Source organism: Erigeron canadensis, chromosome 8 (genome assembly GCF_010389155.1).
Source record: "Erigeron canadensis isolate Cc75 chromosome 8, C_canadensis_v1, whole genome shotgun sequence".
NCBI classification, from domain to species: domain Eukaryota; kingdom Viridiplantae; phylum Streptophyta; class Magnoliopsida; order Asterales; family Asteraceae; genus Erigeron; species Erigeron canadensis.
The window spans coordinates 29,612,514-29,638,912 of NC_057768.1; the positions used below are offsets into that span (position 1 = coordinate 29,612,514).

Here is a 26,399-nt window from a genome sequence, read left to right on the forward strand (position 1 = left end):
AATATAGAAATTCTTTTCCATCAAACCATCAGGCAAAAATTTCCAATGATCAACCAAGTAGTGACCAATCCAAACTTAAAACCCACAACCAACCAACCCACCAACCACGAATAAACTGAAACAAAGAGTCTGCAGAATTTTACTACAAGTTCGGTTTTGGGTCTTAACTAACCCATCAATGACTTATAAAACAGAGTTTAAGATCAGGTGTAACATACTTCAGAACTCAGAACAAGCTATTAACTGGTTACCAGCCACAGGTCAGACTGCCAGCGGCTAATAAAAACCAAGATTCATGATAAATAACACTGTGACCCAACAGTACCGGAGTAATCAGGCTAAAACAAAGATAGTAGGGCCATTATATAATGCATAAATATACATATACATAGATACCGTGTCAGTTTTTGGGCATTGTTCATATATCAGTGAATCGGTGATCAAAAAGATAACACATTATATTAATAATTGACAAAATTATATTATATCCTGCTGAACACATACTAATTAAATTTTAAAGGCAAAATATATAAGGCGTCCCCTTGTATTCTCGAATAGCGACTAAAAACTGCATCAACACTTCAGTAAAATAATTATATTTCTAAACACCGATAACAGAACTAAACTTTATCATCTATTTTATCGTTTACAAGTGGAGCCATTTCCATACGAGACCGCGGGGTCCGTGGTGTACGAGGGGTTCCTGGTAATTGGTTAGCAAGCTTGTGTCTTACATATCCATAGAAAGTACATCCTACAAGCGTTATAGCACATCCAAATGCGTTCGAAGGCGAAATTGGATTCTTAAATATCATCCATGAGAATGCAACCGCAAATGCCACCTTTGTAAACAAGAAATTTGTTTTAGGATCAACTTTAAATTCATATAAGGCTTTATGCAATTGATATTTCCAAAATCAGAAATATGTATTCATTGAAATTGTAAGGAGTCAATCTCAAATGTGTTAAAGGAGTTGAAAGTTGCCAAAAGTGTACTTAAAATGCATAAATCAGAAAACCTCCTAAATTACTTTTAGCAGAAACAGCTTCTTTACAAGCCAAATATGCACACAATAATACCACGCATTGCCCTGAGTGGAACCCTAACCCACAACCTTTTGTTTAGTGGATCACCTTGACATTTATATTATGACTGTAACAACATAGTAAGCGTTATATTATTTAACACAAAAATATGATAAGACAATTTATTTAGGATACCAGCCTGATTGACCAGCCATCACAGTCACCCCTATTAACTAATCGGCTCAACCCTAACATTTCGCCACCTGTGGAGATTAGAGGTCACGAAATAGGAATGTTAGGTGGCAGGTATGGGTCAGGTTGGGTTGACGGACCTTTTGTTATGGTTCGAGTTAGATTGACCTGAAAGACTTTGGAAATTTACCACTGCTATACTACTTGTTCCCTTTTAAGCTAACAAATTTAATTCTACACGTGGGCCTCGCCCTTTCCTTGTAACAACTATGAACCATAATCGACCCAATTAAGCAAATGAGTCGACTGCCACCTCTACTGATATTTATCACTTTAACTTGACTGCCACCCAAACAATGCTTTAAAACACACACACACACACCCATCCTTGCTCAGCAAAACTTGTATGGGTTTTATTTTCCAAAATAGATACTAAATAGATTGAAATATGGAGTACCTTAAGATTTCCAGCAACATTGAAGGTCACAGCGGTTGTTGAATGGATGACATAGAATATAGAAAAGTTAAGACAAAATGCTGTTACTCCTGAGCCAATAATAATAATGAAGGCTGACATGGGTGCTGGGTTTGTTCTAATCCATTCCACGACTCCTGCTCCCTCTAGAAGCAGTGCTGGGATTGCCAGTATCATAGTTGCAAATGGGGCCATGTAGTACACTGTATTTATGCTGTAGAAATACAAAACATACATAAGGTTACCACAGATCAGACCATAGTTTCATTTAGAAGAAGGGCGAATTTCACGGTCCTTTAACGTTCTTTTCGTCATTTTCTATTTTAAATAATGTGCTCCAAAATCGAACATGGGATTAAAATAACAATAAGAAACCTGGTCCTGATCCCTTGTTTGATTAAACACTTGTTACATAGTTCTTATAACATTGATTCTCAAAATATGCTACCTAAGATACAAATTGACTGAAACTGCGGATTTATAAATGTAAATTTTCATTCAGAACCCCTTCTTTCAATGAACAGAAATTGTAGCAAATCACTTGATATATCTTACATAGTTTCGCAAAATCTCAAAAGCCGTTCCACAAAGTGGTCTTGTGGAACAAACGCACATCATAAATATCCTAATCATTTAAAAAATTTATGAAAAAAGAAACAACAAAAAGAAACAACAAAAAGAAACAAACCAAAAAATGAAGAACCAAGGATTTAAAATTGTAATTAAAAATGCTCACGTTTTTTAAAAATTATCTTACTCGACGTTTTTGTATGTTCACATATTGAAGTCCTACCCCAGACATTATATTCTGCATTCAAATACAACTAAATCGCAAAAATCAAATCTTTGGCTCTAACTCTACATCTCTATGGCAAAACAAGTTTTATGAGAAGCTGTTTCACTTCAATGAATTTCATAACTGGTTGCATGTTATCAAACTTGAGAACATGATTCTGTCACCAACACCCCCCTCACTGAGTTCATAGTCACCAGAAGCCCAGAAAGGTCGAACGAATTTAAAAATTGAGTTGTGAGAATCCATTTTATGCTATGAAATTTTATGATGTCAAAACATCAAGAATAGCGAGCATGCGGGAGGATTTAATGAAAAGACACTGATAATGCTACAATTTAAAACAGATTCGGCTGAATATATGATATTTCTGTAGCAAAGGAAATAGTAGCAGAAAACGCCAGCTTAGAATCATTAGTTTGCCTAGTATTACAGGAGTGATCAACAAAAGAAACCATGGTATACATTAAATTGAACTAATGCTACAGTTCCAAGTAAAACTTCACATCAAGAAACTAGTATATGCCTTTGTACAAAACCAAAAATGTGCTTTAAATAAGGGTTTCTGGTTTCTATGAAGGGGGGTACAAACACACGGGCCATATCAAGTTATCAACACATGGCATACAAAGTACTTTTTCGCTCTCAAAACATTATTCCCTTTCAAACATTATAATAAGATACGAGGGATAACAATAGAGAATGAAGGATACCTGTCGAACTTATATCCATGAAGCAAAGACTCTGCAAGAATAGTTTTTGTAGACGTGGCAAGACACCCAAATAAAGCAGCACAGAACCCGAATGTGTTAAAGCTAAGTTCTGTAACAGACGTAAGAAATATCCCTCCAACAATTGGAACTAGGGAAGCCCAAATTCTCCAGTCAAAGTACTTTCTCCATACCAACCACTGCAAAATGACTGTTCTAGATGCGTTAGCATTAAGGGTTGCTGGACTATGCATTTTGAAGATGAAAATGTGACTGTTTTAAGTAATCAAAGTAAGATAAATAGATGTGAAAGAACAGGTTGGAAAAGATAGTTTTGGATGTGTTAGTCCCGTTTAAAGTTGTGGTTATTATATAATCAGATATTTGAAGATTTTAGCAGGTTCTGATTATTTAAAAATCAATGATATAGCGACCAAAACGCTCTGAGAATAACTTAAACAAAGTGCTGATTAGGTCATTTTATTTTACCCTTTGATTAACTTTGTTGCATTTAGTATGAAAGTGATTATATGATCCTAAAGAATTGAAATTCAGAAGGAGAATCTGTATCTGAACATTTGGGTCGATAACTGTGACTACAAGTAACACTAATCAGCTTCAAAGCGAGATGCAGCTATATTTCAATTATAACAAACAAATAAATTAAAACTTATATAAAATGGCTATCGTAATTATATATCTAACCTGTTGTAGCTGGAGTAAATGACTTGATTGTTTGCATAAATGAAACGGGTATGTAACGCAGGCTGACATTCCCCAAAACTATATTCATACAAAACACAAATGACATAGGAAAGATCCTTCTCCATCGATCTTCCGGTTCAACAGATATAAGTGGTTTAACCTTCAGCACTTTGATCGCAATATATGCTCCAATCGATGAGCATATAAAGTGTACACTTGATACCGTCAAAGGGAACTTAAAATCAAGTTTCTGAAACAAAAAAAAAAAAAAAAAAGACAATGCAAAGTATCACAAAACACATACTTATCAAAAACAATGCAAAGTTACACGAAACTGCATACTTATAAAATTGAGCTTCAGCACAGCTCATATAAAGTTTGTCTTGCCTCAAATAGACTTGGACTCATTCAGCACCATGCCACATCAATTATGAGATTTTTCTTTCAAGTTTCAAATCAGTTACGAGTATCATTTAAGTATTTAACTTCAAAATTTGTAAGAAACTTAACAATTTAGGTACAAAAAAAAAAACACTTGCTTATGCAATAAGTATCAAAATCTGAAGTCAATCATGTTACATCAAGAGACAGTTTATCAACCTCATCCTAAAATTTGACGCCAGACACCAAAAAAAAATGCATTATAAAATCAATGCGGTAACTAATTTACAAACTTCAAAACACATTCTCGACAATTAACAATTACAAACAGAATCACATGGTTTATACAATAAGCAAAGAGATCAAGCAGCAAAACAGCTCAACTTAAGTGTTAACTTACTACCTCAAAGCTCGACCCCAAACGAGAAGCTATATTACGATTTCACGTCAAAACTGATCCGAATCATTTTATAAATATATAGAAAAATTCCATCATATTCACACCACTAAAGTTGTAACCTTTATTCCATAACTTAAAACAAACAGTGTTATAATAATAAGCATCTATCTAAAGGTCTTAAAAACCACAATCCTGTATACAAAAAAGTTCATTTCCATTCGATACGAATCAAACAATCAAAATTCAAAACAAGATACAACATTTGCATTCACAATATATATATATATATATTAATTGAAAAAACATGACAAATAGATAGAAAAATAGACCTGAAAGATCCATTTGTTCATGATAATGACAGCAACATTAAAGCTCCACCACTGAAATATAGCAAAAATGGATCTAAAAACTGTCCATGAACATAATTTACTTTCCTCCATTTTTCTTTTTTCTTAATTTTAATTATTAGATCCAATTTAGATAAATCCACCTCAGATCCAAATTCAGTACCTAATTATACATACATGTATATATATATATATCGATTACTGAGAGAGAGAGAGAGAGAGAGAGAGATGAAACAGCAGGTATGAAGAGATTAAAGTCTTAAATTTGAGAAAATGTAAGTGTAACGGTGACTCTTGCTGCACATGATATATGCTTTTTTATTATGAGTGTATTGTAATTTGTGTGTATATTTTGCCTTTCTCTTCTTCACGCCATTTGATTTGAGAGCCCTAGTGGTGTGTATTTTGTATTTGTATTCTTTACTCTTTTTGCACCAAAAAGATGGACTGGTATATATTTAACCCGACCCAGATCCAGATCCAAAGTTTATACGGGTAGATAGATATGGTATTTTCTTTGCTAGTAAACAAAAATTTATACGATGAACTTTTTATTATTATTATTATTATTATTATTATTATTATTATTATTATTATTATTATTAAGTGCTGAGGGTATTAAGTGGCTGAATGAATTGAATATATCGGTATTAATATAATCCATATTTATAAATTTTAATTAATATTACCAAGAGATACACTCGTCAAATGGGTTGTTTAATGTTGTCTTTGTTAAGATAACGTATATTAAACTTCCTGATCACGAGTAATTCATACTTAAGTTACACTGGTACTACTTACACGATTATTCATGTAACACATGGTGAACATTCCAAATATATTGTTTTGAATTTTGATTCACAAGAATGCTATTATGCCACACTTAGAAAAAAAGAAAAAGGTATCTATTGGGAATCCTATGAGATGCTAAGTATTAAAAAAGATAGATCGAATACGTGTAGTCAATAGAGTTGATATAGAAAGGCAATTAAGGGTGCTAGGCTGCTAGCTTCTCTTCTTTTCTTTTTTATGGGTGTGTGCATAATGACGTTTTCAAATTATTGATACGATCATTTGTTCTCCATCCAAAAGATCCAAATTAATGTAACTTGAACTCAAGGCGTGCTCTAGGATACTATAGTCCTCGACAAGAAGTTTGACTAAAATATATATCACGGCTTTATATAGATTCAAAGGAAAATTATGTTTTTCTCCTACAAATTTAATTACAATTTAGTTTTTACACATATCATTCATCCAAATAAGAGTGCGGAAGTGAATCCTTGGTATAAATACATTTATATGATATATATGTCGTAGGAAGATATATAGAATGAGTTGTACGTAAGAGGATATGGATATAGAAATGCTATTTCTCAAACCGTTTGGTACGTATTTTCATTAGTTTGGTTGAGCTCCAATTCGTTCAATTTGACCTTTAAGGCCATCAAACTTTAGTGTACCATGGTTGACTACTTACATAGAAAGTGGGTAAACACCTACTTTAAGTTCCAAGTCCAAATTAAATGCTTTTTTAAATGGGCGAAAAAATATGTCTAAACTTTTAATAAACTAATAATGATGATTTCGGGGAAGAAAAATCAAACATAGAAGTACATGCCAATGATTTTTTTTGTTTACTGAACTAATCAAATCCGAGCATTGACGTTTGTTAAACCAAGTACTAAAACCAACAACAAATCCCCTTTAACCTTTGCAGCTAAAAAAGACCATACATTTATTTGATTAAAAGTGAGCCGATAAATGGCTAGGGCTGTAGAAACAGAAAAAATGGGTTTGCTGGTTTGGGCTACATATAGATTAACTCAATTATATTGGGCTGCCCTGAGAGCTGGGACTAAGCCGGTAGCCCTATTAGAAGTTATTATTTCTGAATTCTGATCAATAGTTTATATACGTTTGGGCTTTATTTTAGATAGTCCTAATTCCCGTATATTGTGGATTTCTGATCAGAAAGTATAAAGTATAAATGATAATGAACTACGTAAAACTAATATACTTATAAGGCAATCTTGTCTACATGATGCACGATGGTAAATTGTTCTATAAATTTTCAGCGAATAGGCTGGTAAGACGAAAATGCCCCGATTCACCGACTATCGACTTTGTATGATGATTGGTGATGATGATTTTAAATAATGGAAAGTACCTTATGATACAAGTTAATTTTTACCAATTAGTTTCATTTTATACATTCAGCTTTTTCTATTAGTTTATACTAGCATTGTATTCGCGCAATGCGGCGGCGGTGACGGCGACGGTGGTTTAGTGGTGTCGGTGACGGGTGGTGATCGATGACATCGACAATTGGTGTCGAGTGGTCTAACCGTGTAAGTTGATACAATGATGATAGTGATATTTTAGAAGATAAGGGTTTAAAGTGTAAATTAATTCATTAAGGGTAATTTTGGTAATATCTAATAATCCTTTCTTTAAGGGTTGTTTATTAAGGGCAATCTAGTAATTTCCTATCTAACTATTTTTTAACTTTTTTCTAAAATAGGGGGTGAATAATCATTATAAAGGAGTAGGAGAAAAGATCAATTTCATTTAATTAGTATACCTTATGAAGAGGTATGATTTTTCTTTTGGACAATTATTTTATTGTTATTACATTTTTGTAAATGTTAAACGTGAAACAGTTTACACCTACTCTAAACTAACCCAAATATTCTTAAATTCACCGATGCTATGAATTGAACTCTGGATTTTTTTTTTTTTCAAAAGGCTCAAGCCTCTAACAAGTAGACCTTTTACACACATGTACATTGGGATCTATGTAACTACTATAACTAATAGTCATAACTTTTCATTTTAAGAGTTGTAATCTTTCCTATCCAAAAGTTGTGTTATAATGTATACATATTTCTGGTTTCATTCTGGCACATGAATAGAAGTATAGAACATAATTTCTTTGTTTAGACTTGAACTCCTAGTTGCTTTGGATTAGACTTCTCAATTGTTTTGTCTTCGTAAAGATTTTGTGATACACTTAAGCAATTGATAGGGTCGATATAGTTTATGACAAAACCAAAAAAACCTACACCACACCGTATGATGTATTTGGAATAGACTTCTCAAATGTTTTGTCTTCGTAAAGATTTTGTGATACACTTAAGCAATTGATAGGGTCGATATAGTTTATAACAAAACCAAAAAACCTACACCACACCGTATGATGTAAGGTATGAAGTGAAAAAAGAATAAGGGTAATGGAGAGAACCGATACCACAATTGGATACCCATCGACTCACCCCGTATAAGTCATATGATGCTGGTACAATACCTCCATCCTAATCACCACATGATCTAGGAACCCCGAAGGATCGAACCCGCGTATTTAAACTTCACATATGGGTCTAGGCTTCATTGGTAACGGATACCTTACAAGAATTATTTTTTGTGCTAAGCATGGGGCCAGGGATCGAACCTGAGACCTTAAGGTTATCAAATGATTTCTTTACCACTAGGCTAACTCTTTATTGATATGTAAGGTATAAAGTGTGCAGATAAAAGAGACGTATCGGAGATTTTATAAAAAGGTAGATAGTTTAATTTTATAATAATTTGTTAAATATTTAGGAATATCACAAAACCATCCTAAACTTTATAAGACATGACATGTTTCTCCCTGCGTAAACCCAATTTAAAGATTAATCAAAATATCAATCACTAAGATAGTAGTACAACATACATACCGTGATATAATTAAAGAAAAAAAAAAGAAAGAAAATTAAAAACACATACATACCGTGTAAGTCGATTACATATCAATATATTTTCGAGTTTCATGCTATATTAGTCCACAACATTCCTTGCTCACGTTCTACTGATGCCAAATTATAGTGAAAAACCATTGAATTCATATGAACTAAAAGATTGGTTCATATCCAAAAGGTACGTGGAGCCAGAAATAGTTATTCAGGAAGCAAACTTAAAATAAAAAACCGTTGTCACACTATCTCATGGGTTCAAAAATTCGCATAATATCTTAAACTTTAAAAATCCCCACTATTGCTTCGATCATATTATTGGGCCTAGCTTTATACATGATGTTTTGTGTCATAGTACGTGTGTGCATATATGACATACTATATTAAGTTAGAGATGGATTGCTTCAAGATTGTCTAGCCAAAATGATTGCAGTGAATTGAAGCTCGATCTGAAGTGACCACCTTATAATTGTACGTAAGAGATTGGAGCGATGTTTTGGCTATGTTTGTAAGGCTTTATATTTTATACGTATTATGTGGTTACAACTTACAATTATATGTCTAAGTATTCCCAAAAGAAACAGATATATACATGCATAAGAATTGTGTAAATGGTGATATATACATGTTGTTTATATAATAAGACAAGTGTGAATGCATATAATAAGACATTATAACTTTTAAGTCTGCCATCATATCATATCATAATCTTATTAATACTACATCATCTCTGTGTGTGATCTAATTGATGTGAAAACACCTCACCTGTGGCATATATCAAAATTCTAACCCAAACACTAGATACAATCTTGTTGGATGGACCCTTAAAAATTTTTCTACAAGTAGTGCTCATGGTTCGATTAATCTGCGCGCACCTATTTCAATATTTACACTGACTAGTTCGAATAAAAATAATCATATGTACATGTAATGTTCCTTTCGATTATAAAAATGTTACAATGACATAAACTCAAAGGACACTCCATTTGGTCGGGATTATTGCCACTTTTTGTTGAAAAAGCAATTAATATTCTTATTTATATAGTATGTATAAGATAAGATGTTGCCAATTGGACTACCATCAGAATGCTCGTTTTAAACATTGAAATTTAATACCTTTCAACTAAAGACGACATATATAAGTCTATATAAGGACATGTACGTACGTTGTTGTATGCGAATTTGTAAGATATTTTGCAAGACTATATATATAACGAAGTGCTTTTAGTTGGTAAATTCATAAATGTTAGGATATTATAGTGTTGGATTTTTGAACAGTTTGGTTTTAGATTAAACGTTTAAGAGTAAACGAACAATTTAGCTCGAGCTCGGCTTGTTTCAAGCTTTGAGTATAGTTTATGCTCGACTTTTTTGTTGCATTAGATGCCCGAACTCGACTTTTTTACATACCGCACATACAAGAGTCATCCCGTTCTTACGAAAGCGCTATTTCACCGGTCAATAATTTTTTTCATTATTTTATCTTCATATATGCACCTATATTTTCAAAAACTAAGTACTCCGTATAACAATAGGAGTATATGAAAATCTTAAAGTGTACGTCAGTTATACAAGTATATAATTACTCGCATACATAATTATAACTAGCAATAATATATTGGAATATTCGTCAAATGTGAATAAATCAAAGACTAATTTGAGGTTTGTCAGGTATACAAAGCTTTGGTTCCGAGCTTGTTTTTCAAATAAGCCCGAAATCGCGATCGAATTCAGCTTAAGGTCGTTTAAAGTGCCAATTAAATTCGAGTAACTTGTGGATAATTAATCTGACACATTTATATACCCTAATTAAAAAAATATGATACCTATATAGCGGATCAATTTATGAAACTCAATCAACTTATCCAACTTATAATATTTGGTCGATAATTTGACCTTTTTTTATAAATTCCGGAAGAATGTAAGATGGCAACAATAATATGTATCTTTCTTAATTATTCATATTCAACCCATTTAAAAATATTAAAGCATATCCGGCCTCCTACAAATTAATAGTAGAAATCTGCACGATCGATCGATGCATGTTACTACAATATCAATATCAATTAATATAATTACAATCTCCAATCATTTATATAATCCATCATAAGAGATGCAACATACACATGCATGGAGTGTCTATATATATATATATATATATATTCTAATTTTATAAATAATAATAACTTTGTTCACTATAAAATGTTATAGGTGCTATTGATCGAGTTCTCATGTGTTTCAAATATGTTAAGAGTATAATTTTAGACTTGTACAACACATCTAACATTTACGATCTCTATCCGTATTGGATTAAGATCCTGGATCTAAAGTTCAAATGAACTTTACAGGTAAAGTTAGAGAGATTCTAACCATTAGATTAAAATCAATGATTAAGATTAAAAAGTTATATTTGAATCTTAACCATTGATTTTAATCCAAAGGTCGAGATTTTTTTAACTTTACCTATAAAGTTAGGTTAACTTTAAAGGATCTCTGTCCTTACGTTGAGTTGGAAGTGGCCCTTAACAAGATAATTAAGTAGACGGAGCAGGATAATAGTCATTAGGCTGGAAGCTCTAAGACGGCCGTAAAGCGGTGGATAGATAGATAGATGCCTATTCGGCCATCCCAGTCAAGGGTACGTAACGTACGTACGGGTTGTGGGTTGGAACTGTTTGATTTTAGATTGTATATATGGAGTTCGACTCATTAGGCTTTTCTTGATGAACCAAGAGTTGCTGTATATATACGTAAATTTGATAAGAGATCTCATATAGTTATATTATTGCATATATGCATACTACTCGATCGTAATAAAACCAATCAAACTGATCACACATCTTCACGTCGTCACACCTCTAGATTTGTTTTTTTAATTCACTTATATATGTTAAATTAAGAAAAATCTTAAGTATGTCATGATTATATATGAAACTTCGTATTTTGTGATGAGCCGTTGACGTAGTTAAATAATACCAACTTAATTCAGTGGTCATTACATATCCATATATGATAATTTTAAATTAAAATTAAAACTCTTTTTCTTTTTTCTTTTTTGAACAGCAATTTGAAATTGAAACTTCTAAACATCTATATCTATATAAAATATAAATTTAAAATTAGAACTATTCAACCATTTTAGAACATCTAGCTTTAACTCCATATACATTTCAAGTATTTAAAATGATACAAAGTATATGAAAGTTCTCTTTCTTGGTTTAAAAAGCATACATACTTAAATTCTTAATATAAACCATATTTAAAAAATGAAACACCAAAAGTCAATTATCTATCCAGTGACATTGGATTCAATAATTTTTGGGTAATTTAAATCAATGATTATAATAAACTTTGGAGTCATCATAATGATGTATTCACCATCTTAAACAAACAAATTCACATTTACCCATCTTATCTAATCAAATATATAAAATGGAAAATGATACATCTTGTTCACCAAATAGCCTAATAATCCTCCTAATACATTAAGAGGATGACATATGCTAACCACTAATTATTTTTCATAGTCCTGCCTCCTGATTTTTTCATATGTCATCATCTCATATATAAGAAGATTATTAAGCTATTTGGTTAGAAAATTAACGATTAATAATATAACATTCCATTTACCCATAGATCTATTGACCAGCTTAAACAAATTCACCTTTTTACCCTTATTTAAACATATTTTTACCAATTAATTTTTTTCAAAAATTTTATATAAATAAATAGACTCCCAAATATTTGAAAGAAAAAAAAAAAAACTAGTCCATTAGAGAGGGGGTGTTCAGTTTCAGACACAGACCCATGCTTCGGATCTCTGAAAGCATAAGACACGAAAACAGAGGCCATATGGTCAATAAAGTTGGTAATAGCCCCGCCACCCTGTTTTCCTATTATTTACACTTTTACCCCCCCACCTGCTTCAAAAGACTATTTTACCCCCGTCCTCTTGAAATTTAACAGACAACGTGCTGTCACGTCCTATATCACACACCAACCCACATCACTTTAGCCTAAACATTTGTACATACATATCTTATACTATAATATTATTTTATTATATATCGTATTCTACAAAATTGCCTCCTGTTTTATGAAAAAAGGATTTAAGGTCTACCCAGTCAACTTATAAAAAAGATTTCTCCAGTTGAAGTTATTATTTACCTTTTAAACTGGTAAATAAATCTGTTTTTTTCTTAGATAATGTAAAAAAAAACAAACTTATTTTTCTAACCATTTTTAAGATATAATACTTTTTGACTAGGCAGATGACCGAAAAAGATGATACATTTTTTTTGTGTTAATCTTATGAAGTTTTTAAGACGCACCAGACCATCCAGAATTTATAGATCACTAAATGGCAATGGTAAAACCTTTAAATTTTATTTACTCTATTTAAAATAATAAAAAGCATGTGGGCTTATATAGTAAATTTACCACCACCCTACATAGAAATGTTTTTTCAAAAATTTGCCAAATATGCTTTCACAACTTTTGATGCAACTTCCTGTGCCCCCTTCCCAAAACAAAAGTAAAAGTCGTTCAACCACACACCATTCCTGTTCTGGTCCTGCTACTACTTTCATACAACTTTGGCTAATTTACCCTTTTAACCTTGCAAGAATATATTTTGAGGAATTTTCCTAAAATATGATACAAAATAATAAAAATGTAAAAAAAAAATCTTCAAAAAATCCACCATGGTTTCATTTCACTCTATAACACTGTACATTTTTTTTACTTATTCCCAAACACCACCTTTCCCTCCTATAACCTTTTTTTTTAAATATTTCTTCACATATTCCTTGCTACCCACAAAAAATTTCAAGGAAAATAATTCAAGAAAGAAACACAGAATAATGATAATAATCAAATTCTCCCTCACCCAACACTGTACAAACAACCCGACCAATCATGGTTGTTCGTGGTCCTTGAGCCGCGGCTGATTAGGCAAAACTCAGCATGAACCAACGGTTTGATTTATAGCTCAATGGTGTCTTTCAGATTCAAAGAGTTTAGGGGATTGAATCTTTTTTTGACCGGTTGGTTTTTGGATCATCTGTCTTCTACAAAGATTCTGCCTATGAAATCACGAAACCGTTTGGAATATAGCTTTGGATCCACAGCCGAGATGGATGTAGGGTCGGCTTGTAATGATTTGTATGCATGTTCAAGCTTCTTGCTAATATCGTAGTCTTGTAAAATGTCGATGATACCAAAGTAGAGTACTACCTCGTAGGTTTCACCGCTTCTTGAAGGTGTGAAATTGTTTAATCCACCAGGAGTGTATTGGTCAAAATCACTTCGTCTGCCCATCCTTTCGGCTCTTGCTGGCATGTTCGCTCCAAGCCTAATCAACGGTTTCCTGAAAAAATAATATAACCAAAAACTTTTAATAATTATGCATGAATGTTGTAATACAAGTCAACTATTACCTACGTGCCAGATGGATCAACAAGAGCATTTGCAGGATTTTTTTTTAACAATATTGAGAAGAATAGGTCATAGTCAAAGGCCAAACAAGAACAAATGTCGAAAATGCATATATATGGTAATATTTATACATATAGGTCCCCACAAACATATATTGTCTGATGAATTCTACATCAAAATGGTAACCAAACACATTCAAATTTAATATTTTCAACCACCATGATCTAAACAACATTCAAAGAAAATGGTTGTCAGCATAAAGACCATTAAAATTTATAAATACAAGCTCAACCACCTTGGCATTGTCACAATTTATAACAATTAAATAGGCATTACCCGAGGAACATGCAGTAGCATACTAGCATTACCTAATTAATCTATGCAAGACATGTAAACATGTTCACGAATTGACTATACTTTTGGTTTCGTAGGGGAAACATACCGGCCAGCAAGAACACGGTCCATGTCTTGTAACTCAGCTTCAAGAAACCGACATCCACGCATGAACTTTTCGTTTTGGTATGAATCGCTCTTTCCTGAAATGGTGTTTGCAAATACAAATAAAGAAAACTTTAATAGGCATTCAAGCACTAGATATGTAGTAACAAGTATAGGTATTAATACGTAAGAAAATTACCATTTCGCAATAAGAACGGCGATAGACCTATTTTGTCACCGGTGTTGTCATCACGAAAATGCATGCCAACTAGAAGACTGTAATCCATTATTCTCTCGGCTTCTAAAAACTCACAATCTCGATTGATTTGTCTGGAAGCAAATAAAACCGACATTTGTAAGAAAAATAATACAAGGTATAATGTGTATGGAAGCTAGAACTGCCGAACACTAACTTGATTAGCTCTTTGAACCAGCTTTCTTGAAGGCGGAATACATAGTTGAGATCAAGATCTTTCAGCGTAGTAGTTTCATCAATTTGATCCTCAGGTTTATCAGTAGTCCGCCCATGTGACGATCCTTTAAGGTCAAATCTTCTATGAATTCGATACTCCGAGCAAAATAAATTACCCATCACAATAAACCGAGTCTATAAATGGAAGCAGTAGACGTAGTCAGATATTGTTGCAAAGCTAGGCAAATGGAACAGTATATGGAAGTGTTTGGATGTGCACTTTATTATTAGTTACACGACATTGAATAATCAGTGTCAAGGAAAAACATAGCAGGCAGTACAAAATATTCTTTAGGTGTGCTTTGTGAATCGGATTGTAACTACATGTCTAAAATGGACTATTTCTAAGTCATCAAATCATAAGAATCACACAAATTGTATACCTATTAGCTATATGATCAAATATCATTTACAAAAACACAATTCCAAACACTCCTCTATGGTATCAACAATTCAAGAAAGCAAAACCAATACCTTAATGCCGCCAACAGGTTTGACGCAATGGACACCAAAGAACTTTGTGACAAGAGAGTTCTCGTAACGGCAAACATGTTGGTAATAACTTGGCAGCATTTTGATTAAAACCTAAAGACACATTCCATAACTTTAGTCTCAAATGTCAACATACGAATAACAAATTGTTTTAGTATGTATAACAATCAATCAAGGTCTAACTATACCTTAACTTCTGACTTCTTCACAGTTTTGATCATAAACCGATCATCCTGTGTCAAATAAAAGAAACTCCCACTCTTCCCAGGTGACGAAAGCTCGCGAAGAGCATCGTTACCACAAATCGCCAGCATATAATCCGCAGGATCTACTTGAAACAATTCTCTCAAATGCCTAAAACCAACCAAACAAGTAACAAACTATCAAACAACATTCACACACTAATCCTAGATTCCTAAATGCAAAAATAGCATCAAAACAATACCTAAACACAATCGGACAATAATCCTTCCATCGAAACTCCACAGATTGATGTGGTGGAGTAAGTTTGGATCCTTCAGATGGAAACCTTGTCCAAAACTTCTCTTTCGGATCAAAATCACTAGTCTTAAGGTCTCGAATTATCGAGGCATGTTTCCCTACTGAATATCTGTAAGCAAATTACTCACTACATTAACAAATACATCAAACTAGATTTTACATAAATAGTTAATGAAACGAGTGATTTTTTTACCTGATTCCAAGTTGAAGATTAAGCATCAAATCATAATTCTTATGCCCTTTTGAAATCATCTGTCCAGGTTTTTTCGCCTCACCACCATTAAAACAGCACGGATTTCGTCTAAATTGTCGAATTTCGTCTCGGTTTAACCCCATTGCATCTCTATACAACATTGAAGCCTCAGCATTATCAATTATATCACAAGTTATATCACCAGCTTCCCCATCACTTTCCCAAATACAAATTCTTGGAAAATTTCTTTCACCATTCATACTTCCCCTTGACCCATCCACACTTGACCTTTTTTTCGCAACCACAAAATTCTCATCCAACAACAACGGTGCACATAATTTACCCCCAAATCCAATTTTTTCACAATTACTGTTCCCATTATTATTACCAGGGTAAAAAGTACCATTTAATATTTGATTCGGTTTTAAAGGGTTTTTAAAATTAAAATTATTTTCTTTACTCCAACATCCAACATAACAGCCACCATCTGGCCATGTATATATACCATGTCCTTTTGGTACACCATTTTCCCAGTTACCGTCATAACGGTTTCCGTTAGCCCATATTAAAACACCCCTTCCGTTAATAACGCCGTTACGCCAATCACCAACGTACTCATTACCGTTTTTCCATACATAACGGCCGTGACCATCTTGTAAATTTCTTTTCCAGTTACCGTCGTAATAATCACCATTACTGTAATGTTTTTTCCCGTACCCATGTTTGCGGTCAAAAACCCATGAACCACGGTAAGTATCACCTTCTGACCCAGTAAATGTTCCGGATCCTTCCATCCGACCCGACTTGAACTCACCTTCATAAGTAGCTCCAGATGGCCATGAAAATTTACCTTTACCAGAAGCTTTACCTTTTTTCCATTCACCTTCGTACATACAACCATCAGCCCATAAATATTTACCAGATCCATGTGGGACGTTGCCGGAAAAGCTTCCAATGTATAGATCTCCGTTTTGTAAACGCTTTTCAGTAGTTGCCGGAGAAGGGGTTGTCGTTAAAGTTTCAGCGACGGCGACCTGAGATCTTGACCGGGAAACTGAAACTAGGGTTTCATCGGATTCTGGCATGGTTTTTGAACTGGGTTTTTGATTTTATGAAATGGGTTGTGATTATTTTTAATAAATTAGTGACATTTTTGTGTGGAAATTATGGAATTTGTTTGAAAGAAAAAGAGTGAAAAAAATCAAGAAATAGAAAGAAAAATCTTGAAACTGAGAAAGTGAATTGTGGGTTTTGTGAGAGAGAGTGAAAGAGAAAGAAGGAGAGAGAAAGTGAGTTGGATGTTACTACATCTTTTTTCTTTTTGTTGCATTGGAAAACAAAACGTTTTTGAGAGGCTGTGTTGTTGTTGTTGTGCTTTACCTTGTTGGTTTATACTATGATGTATGTATTTTTGGTCTTAAACACACAAAAGATAATAACATTATCTTATGCTAAAATTTATCTTTACATGGAAATTATCTTTTACCCTTGTCTTACACTCACCTTCCACTTTGAAATTTACATGGTTGATCCCTTCAAGTTGCAACATTTGCAATTACCAGACCTTTCAAAAGCATAAGCTTTCTCAGCCCACATCAAACAAGGACTAATTAAGGACTAAGTCCTTCCTAAAACATCCCTAATACAAAAAATTGTTTATGATTCATCACTTAAATCACTAATCCTGTAAACATCTCATAAACATTTATTTGTTCAACTTATCCCTTCAAAAACAAGTGAGCCATGAACAAATCAAAGACAATTAGGACTAAGTCCTTCCTAAAACATCCCTAATACAAAAAATTGTTTATGATTCATCACTTAAATCACTAAACCTGTAAACATCTCATAAACATTTATTTGTTCAACTTATCCCTTCAAAAACAAGTGAGCCATGAACAAATCAAAGACAATTTGACAATTTTCACCTGATGTTGGTTAACTCGTCCATTATATGTTATTTTCGTCATTGCAACTTCTTACATTCGAGTAACATTTATAGTAAAACTATATATATATATATATATTATCATCTTTCTTCAAAGCGTCATCATTTTTTTAGTATAGAGATTATTTTATTCAATTTTTTATTATTATTTTATTGTTATATGATACATTTTCGCTTTAAATATTTGATGTAAATGTATCTATATCACATTAATACTCTATATATTTCATTGTTATTAATTATCTATATTGACAAACTTTTGTTAATAAAAAATAATCACTATATTATTGGTCAAGTATTTTTTGGATTATCAAACGTTACTATATTTTTTTATTTTTTTTATGATAAACTATTATTAAAATAGTTATGTATTATTACTCAGTTATGTTTAAATTTAGAGAAAATAAATACCCAGAACAATACAAAGGTTTACATTTTTAGTTTATTTTTAGCTTATTTATTTTTATTCCATAATGTATCATGTATGTATTTTTTGTATTAATAAAAATGGAAAAAAAATTATCCTAACATGAAAAATTATCTTTTACCCTTTCAATGTAAATACATTTAGGGACAAGAGTGTAGTCGGCAAGTTTTATCAGTAAGTTGGATCGGCTAGTATCGACACTTTGGCAAGGTTGTTTGTAGCATGTACATCGACAAGCATTGACAAGTTGAATCGGCTAGTATCGGCACTTTGGCAAGGTTGTTTGTAGCATGTACATCGGCAAGCATTAGCAAGTTGGATCGGCTACATTTGGTCAATGCTAATAAACTTTGGGTAAGTGTCACATGGCACTTTCTATTGAAAAAGTGAACTTTGGAACGTGTGTGTGACTTTTTATTTTTAATCCTCCTCCCCTAACTTCTCTGTTTCTCTCTCTCTCTCTCTCTATATATATATAACATACACATACATATTATCAAACATAATTAAACAAAACACATTTTATTATTATTAAAAAACACATTTCACAATAAAAAAAAAGACAACACATAATTAAAAGAGACAGTATGTGATAAAAACACGAAATATATTAGAAGCCTACGATTACTCATCATCTTATATTGACATACTTTCTAAGCCACGGTAAGCGTAATCGTTGAGCCACCACTTGTCGTGTTTGCGGGCATTTGACTTCCCACGTGGTTTTGTCTTCCCCGCAATTGTCGTGGTATGATTCGGCCTAAGTGCATTGGTTTGTAACCGACCTCAAAAACATCATTGACTACCCTCTTGACCTTATTGATCTCCTCCTGTAGAAACGAAGAATAGTGCTCTTCGTGCTTCGAAATGTTGTGCCTCGGTGCTTGTATTGCCTCTACCTATTGCTCGCATCATCGTATTTTCTCCTGTAGTTAGCCCATAACCACAGAGAGTTCTATTTGATGGAGGGTATCCTCTTTGATATCAGTCATCATTCGTATTTTCATCTCATCTACAGTCAGACGAGGTTGGTAAACATTCTTTTTTTATGATGAGGACGTCATTTGGTTAAAAAAGTGAGCTTGTAGAAGGATGAAAATTGGGATGGTAATGAAACTGAATTGAGCTATGCGTTCGTATTTATGGAGTGACAATCCAGCTAGCCGTTCAGGGTCTAGAAGTGTAAATGTTTTTGAATTTTTGACCGTTTGATGGACTTAAAGTGTAAATATTTTGAATTCAACCGTTGGAGGGACTAATTGTGTAGATATTTTGAATTTTGAATGTTAAAAAAACGTCTTGTAGTCTAACTTTAAATACTGGCTCCTTCATCTGAATTTTTAAATCTGAAAACATAAACTTTTATACATCTGAAATGGCTTATTCATCAAATGCCACTAGCTGAAAACCCCTAATGACTGTCGATTAACTACAGGACAATATCATGGCTAATATCCTCGACCACCAATTGTTTAAAGAAGAACTTGTTACAGTTATGCCAAAACTAAATCCGAAGAAGCAATGGTGTCGAGAACAAATCGATTATATACAAACCAGGTATTGTACTGATCTCGAGTGTCAATGCTTTACTTATTTGCAGGGGAATATCGACAAGATTCAAGTTACTCTGGAACAACTTACTTGTGCGGTTTACAACTTGAATCATTTGATCATATGGGCCAAAGCAGTTTATGAGATAAATGAATGAACTATTATGTTGTATGTTTATCTTTTAATAATTTCGAATGAAATGTTTTATTTTTATGTATTGTGTTTTTAAAATTAATGAAAATTTGGGGTTTATCTGATAATTTTTTCTTGACAATAATTGGCAAGTTTTTGGTACTACACCATAGGTTTTGACAAGTTTTGGCTTCATTTTGGCAATGACACGTGTTAAGTGTTTATTGGATGAAACCTTGCCAAAAACATATCAATTTTGCTAATGTTTGGCTCTACACTTTACCCCTTAGGGGCCTTCCGTTTTGGACTTTACGTAATTGGTCCCTCATCAATAATTTGACATGCAGAGCATATGATATATTGATATTATATATTATACGTAGCATTTTCAGGTTTTGTTCCGCTTGTAATCAATTGTGGAGGAATACATGCGATAAAGTTGAAGTACGAATGTCGTGAATTTAACGTATGGTTTTGGATAATCTTTTAACTTTGTTCGAACAAGAATGAAACTTGCACACTTAGATACTCCCTAATCTAAAGAAATTTTCCATTTTTTGTGAGTAAAGCATGCATGAAGTCGTGACAATCTATGTTATTGTGAAAGAAAGATGATAGTTAAAAACTTAAAACATATCAATGATAAAGTCCAAAATATGGTCCAATTTTCTTAGCTAGTAAACTATCAATGATCCTTGTTTGTTGTGTTTGCACAACGTTTGTCATCTAGAATGCAAGTTGATGCCTTTTTGTCATCAAGGTTGGCCCGTCAATGGAACAAAAATAATACTTGTAGTACAATACTTTTTTTATTAATTTATTATAGAATAGAAATATAATAAACGTGACTTGACTAATTTGATATAACTATAAATGTTTTTACAATTTAATTAATGCTATTCAAAGTAAAAAAAAAAAAAAAAAAAAAACCACAATGGGTTTATATCTACCAATTAGTCATACATATTGTTCCTCTTAAGAAGAAATGAAGAAAGTATGCCTTGAGTCAAATGTGGTCAATTTTTGGCATTTGGTCGGTATTAAGCTTGTTGATTTTGAATGATGGTTATCCTACAAGTTGTGCATTCTACACAGGGCCAGAACCAGGATTGAATGTGATCGGTAGTACAAAAATTTTTTTTTGGTTTCGTATCGACGTAAAGTATTGATAAAGTCTAAATCATTACGATTTTGAACATTTTTTGGATTTTTTTTTTATATATTTTGACGGCTTTAAAGAGTTTTTTTTCAAGATAATCTTTTAAAAGTTTAAAGTTAGTTTATATGACCCGTAGTATCAATAAAATATATATATATATATATCATTTTTTCAGAAAAATTATACTACAAAAATTTAACGGACCCATAACCCAGATTACCCTTCGTTATTATGTGGTTCCGCCAGTGATTCTATAAATGTAGATTTAGGAGAATGTGAATTTATCATTTTCCATTTGAATAATATGTGAACAATATTTGGTATAAAATCCATATAAAGCAATTAAGATTTCAGTATCCATATATAGTTTGATGGTTTTTAGTTGCTAGTTCTAATAGGATCGTCAATGTCAATGACTCAATGGTGTAAACTTTATCTAATACTATCATGAGAATGGTATAAGAAAGGTGAAATATAGACAACCATTAAATTAGTTTTAGTATGATCGTCAATATATAATTGTGTAAACTATGTCTGATACTATCATGAGCATGGTATGAGAAAGGTGAAATATAGACAATCATACACATACTTACGATTGATTGCTTTTAGATTAGCGTTATTTGACTCGCATAGTCCAATTAAGTTGTATGATCGTGACAAACTTTAGGTAAATTTAATAAGTACTTAATTATGAATATCTTCATCAATTAGTGATTCATAGAACACACAAGTAATTAAAATGTCATGTTTTGATCATAATAAATGAACATGGAAACGAATCGATCTATGGATATGCTTAATTATTAGTATAATCTTTGGCTTAAGTTTGTAGCATTGATAACCTCGATCGGTAAACAAGTAACGTTATGCATGGTTAATGAAATGCACAATATCAAGCTTTAAATTAAGGTCAACTAGATATGATATAATGAGGTTGATAACAACCTTTCGAGCATTTCGACGTCTCATCTTATATCTTCCATACATCTTAGTTACGGTTTGGTGTATAAAAAGATGACAGCCAGATGGTGTACGTATAAGTCTAGTTGGCTTGAATAGATCGTTATTGAAGTCAACATATATACATAATACATGATAAAGATTTGACACTAGTGGCAATGAACATACAAGATATGAGCAATATTTATGGAAGTGGAGAACTTTGATTATGAAGTTTGCAATAGCTTAAGAATACGTACATACAATGGATGCATGTAATATACACATACATATACATATAAATATACTTAATTCTTTATTATGACTTAGCTATATATATATATATATATTAAACGAACACAGTGTATATATTTATACTATGTCATAACTTTTTTTAAATCGTATTCTTTTAATAAATTTTGGTTTGTAGCTCTAGTGGAAGTTATAGTTGGAGGCGCGTACAAATTTTTCGGTTTTACTATTTTTGTAACTTCTTACTTTCCTATTGGGAAGTATATACCATACTTTAACTAATTATGCTCAAATTAAAAATGAACTAAGAGTTTGTACATCGTTTTTTGACAATTTAGTAAATTGTTCAAATTATACAACATGATATACGTGACAACTCATATGAATATTACATGTGAAAGTTCTTGATTGGTCCGTTACATATTTTAAACGTTTATACTAAGTTTTTAAGACACTATATCTAATCTAATAGTTGGTTCCCATTAAAAATTTTCGGCCATAATTATCTACATTTCGACGCACTTTAACAACTTCCTGTTATACCAATGGTCTTGCATCTTGGTCTTGATACTTACTATGTTCTATTGTAGTTTGTAAATTGTAACGTAGATAAATGTGATTTTGTTGAAACTCGGTATGGAAAGCTAGCCATGACATTAACACACTCGATTTAAACTATCTCATGTCAGAGATTGAATCCTCGACATTAACACACTAGATATCTCGCATATTTGTCTTCCATGAGATTTGAACAAACAAGCACTTTGATTGTTAGGCAAACATAAGTTTAATCCACTAGAAAATAACAGTTAATTATAAACATTTTCAACGTTGACAATGGAACACTCATTAGTACACCATGAAGCTAAAATTCATTTTAAATACCAGAGGGGGTTGTATGAAATGGGATAATGCAAGAAATGGGTTATGCATTAGGCATTTGTGTGGTCCATTCATGAATGTCTATAATTGTTGGAAGTTGGAACTAATTGTGACTCCTTTTATGAATCTTTTATATTAACTTATGGACACCCATGTGATAGTTTTGGACGTCCATGCTAACTATCCACACGATCTATTACTTTTTAAACACGTTTGAACTTTTAATTAAATGGAATTTCCTTTAAACTTAGCCTCGAATTTTTTTTTCAATAAGGTGTTCGACTGATCCAATGAGAGATATATATAGCCTTAAATCTTCTAGCCGAACGGATTATAGTCACAAGGAGCCATCCGTTCGCCTCTTCCTTAAAAGTTAGCTAGCTTGTTTTGGACATAACTTATGATAGTAAATGCCTTTCCCATCACGTAATTTAAGCCTATTTTCCATTTTTGAGACGACAACAATAAGTCAATAACCATCAAGTTTAAAGCTATCAAGCATCAATCGACTAGAAACCGTCCTACACTCCTACGCACTGGTATTTGGGTTGTCTTCTACATAATATAGACAATTCAAAGTTAGAGGACCCCTACCATGTACCACAAAAGAAAATGTCTCCCTAATGTTGAATGAGTACCACTAAAAGAAACATCGCATATGAACCAAATGAAGGGATATATTGTGCCAAATCCTTTCAAGAAATTAAGGGTGCGTTTAGTCAAGAAAACTCTCATGTTTTCCATTTTTATTTTTCAAGAAAACATGAAAAACAAGAAACGCGTTCAAATTCTATTTTTTTTGAAAAGTTTTCCTAGAAAATGAAAATTCCTTTTTCCAACTTTTGCACTAAAATTAGAAAACTGTTTTTTTCAGTTTTTGTTTTCACTTTTCTAGTTTCCAAACCTTTTATACACCTAAAATTAGAAAACAAGTGAATTTGAACATGTTTTCTAATTTTCTAAAATGGAAAAATGAAAACTCCATCTTTTATTTTGAACGCGTTTTTAAAATTTTCAAAGGGTTTTTTAGAAATGAAAAACCTTTTCATTTTCTAGAAAACTAAAAATGAAAAACTTGAAAACATTTTCTCGAACTAAACGCGCCCTAAATATTTTTACTAGGAATGATGAGTAATGTGATATGGAGTCAGGGGATCGAAATACTAAATGTTAACTTGTAAGAAATAAGTTGGCAAAAGGTTCGATTTGGATTCACTTGGATATTATATATCTATGTTATTTGTATAAAAAAAAAGTAATCATCGTGGACTCTGAGTTCTAGTTATGACAATTCAACTACTTATTAGCACAGTATTCACATAATGCGGTAGTAGTGGTCGTGAGAGCAGTCTGGTTGTGTCGTCAACCGGGTGGGATGGCAGTGACTATTGGTGCCTTGGTAATGTCGGTGTCAAATGATGTAAGTAGATAAAAATGTAACTGATGTGAAGTTAGTTGAAAGTGAACATATTTTAAAAAGAGAAGCGATCTGTACAATACTAGTTTTTGAACATACACCACTAAATATGCTTTAGAGGGTTGTACTGCACAGCACAATAAAGTATATTTGATAGTGCATCACCAAAAACTGTTGGTGGACAAATCACCACCCTTATAGAAAATAAGGGACTCATGATGTAAATTAATTTATTAAGGTAGATTGGTCATTTCGTAACTTTTTTTTCAATAAGAGCGTATAATTTTTATATAACAGTATAGAAGTATAAATGTATAATATAATGTCAATAAACGGCATAAATATAAGTAGACAAAATAACTTTAATATATAAAAAAGAAAAAGTGAAAAGGGAATGAAGGATTTTTTTTTTTGTTCGGATTATCTAAAAATAAGAAGCTACTCGTATTTTTTTTACCCGAGGTTTAACAATCTGATCAGTTCTTATATATGTGGCCGATTCCAACTAATTTCTCAGACTATAATGATTCAAACCAAGGATCTTATGAAAAATATAACTGATTGTTACAAGAGCACTAGACAATGATTTAAAAAAAAAACGAAAAAGTATTCAATAAGAAATATAAAGTAACGAAAGAGGCCCTATGCCTCCCTAAGGGTCCCTGGTGTATCCTCTTGCTCGAGCACGGTCTTGTTCCGATTATAATGACATTTAATACTTGCTTGAATTATCAATTTTTTGTCTTCCTAATTCATACAACTCTTAACAAGTGGCATATATTGACCCTATCGTCAATTAATTAATCGGCAAATCAACATTACTCTGTTTATCATATTCTAATTGGAATCGAAAGCGGTAACTTGTTATTAACATGTCCGTAAGTATGGAAATGGTTAAACAATGAAGTTTGTCCTATTCAGGGTATTTAAAAAAGCATAATTAACTCGGATGTATGTGATCTAATAAAAGTACGTATTTTAATTTGTGACCAATTTAAAATACTTCCTAAGCCATTGCAAGATTTTTACAAAATAATATTTGAATTTGAGACATCTAACGAAAACACCTGATACGTTGATAGTGTTTCTTCATCATAATCGACTATCTGAATAGGGATAAAGGTATGAGAATGTACCCAACTATGACAAAAAGGCTATGTAATGTATCCTACTACACAACTTGCTATTCAGTGTAACCAACTACCTTTTTTGAGTTATTCCACGTAATCAACCTGCTATACAAGGTAATTCATCCGGTTATTTATTTTATTTATAAAAAAAAGGAAAAACGCGTAAAAAAGGAAGAAAAAGAAACAACAAATTTTGTATCACTTCTCTCTTCTAATTCAATCTTGTTCATCATCGATTCGACCTGAAAAATCGTAAGGTTTTAA

At 32.3% G+C, this 26,399-nt stretch overlaps 2 protein-coding genes across 2 annotated transcripts; both read right to left on the bottom strand.

Moving 5' to 3' along the window:
* Positions 1-423: 423 nt before the first annotated feature.
* Positions 424-5,217, bottom strand: LOC122578158 (UDP-galactose transporter 1). The gene is made up of 5 exons (XM_043750057.1): positions 5,012-5,217; positions 3,902-4,151; positions 3,200-3,407; positions 1,676-1,907; positions 424-842 (listed from the first exon to the last, which is right to left on the bottom strand). The coding sequence occupies exons 1-5, from the start codon at positions 5,120-5,122 to the stop codon at positions 621-623; spliced, it is 1,023 nt and encodes a 340-aa protein (XP_043605992.1). The 5' UTR covers positions 5,123-5,217; the 3' UTR covers positions 424-620.
* An 8,234-nt stretch (positions 5,218-13,451) lies between these two features.
* On the bottom strand, positions 13,452-17,556 carry LOC122611118 (phosphatidylinositol 4-phosphate 5-kinase 1). The gene is made up of 8 exons (XM_043784087.1): positions 16,296-17,556; positions 16,047-16,211; positions 15,790-15,955; positions 15,584-15,694; positions 15,051-15,244; positions 14,837-14,967; positions 14,642-14,735; positions 13,452-14,131 (listed from the first exon to the last, which is right to left on the bottom strand). Exons 1-8 carry the CDS (start codon positions 17,378-17,380, stop codon positions 13,822-13,824), a joined length of 2,256 nt encoding a protein of 751 aa, XP_043640022.1. The 5' UTR covers positions 17,381-17,556; the 3' UTR covers positions 13,452-13,821.
* Between the last annotated feature and the right edge of the window lie 8,843 nt (positions 17,557-26,399).

Excerpts from the sequence above, each read along its gene's own strand:
- LOC122578158 (XM_043750057.1), bottom strand. The coding sequence starts at position 5,122 with ATGGAGGAAAGTAAATTATGTTCATGGACAGTTTTTAGATCCATTTTT. Across the intron at positions 4,152-5,011 it reads TGAACAAATGGATCTTTCAG|AAACTTGATTTTAAGTTCCC; the intron begins GTCTATTTTTCT and ends TTTTTGTTTCAG. Across the intron at positions 3,408-3,901 it reads ATTTACTCCAGCTACAACAG|TCATTTTGCAGTGGTTGGTA; the intron begins GTTAGATATATA and ends CATCTAGAACAG.
- LOC122611118 (XM_043784087.1), bottom strand. The coding sequence starts at position 17,380 with ATGCCAGAATCCGATGAAACCCTAGTTTCAGTTTCCCGGTCAAGATCT. Across the intron at positions 15,245-15,583 it reads AACCTGTTGGCGGCATTAAG|ACTCGGTTTATTGTGATGGG; the intron begins GTATTGGTTTTG and ends TTCCATTTATAG. Across the intron at positions 14,736-14,836 it reads GCCGTTCTTATTGCGAAATG|GAAAGAGCGATTCATACCAA; the intron begins GTAATTTTCTTA and ends ACACCATTTCAG.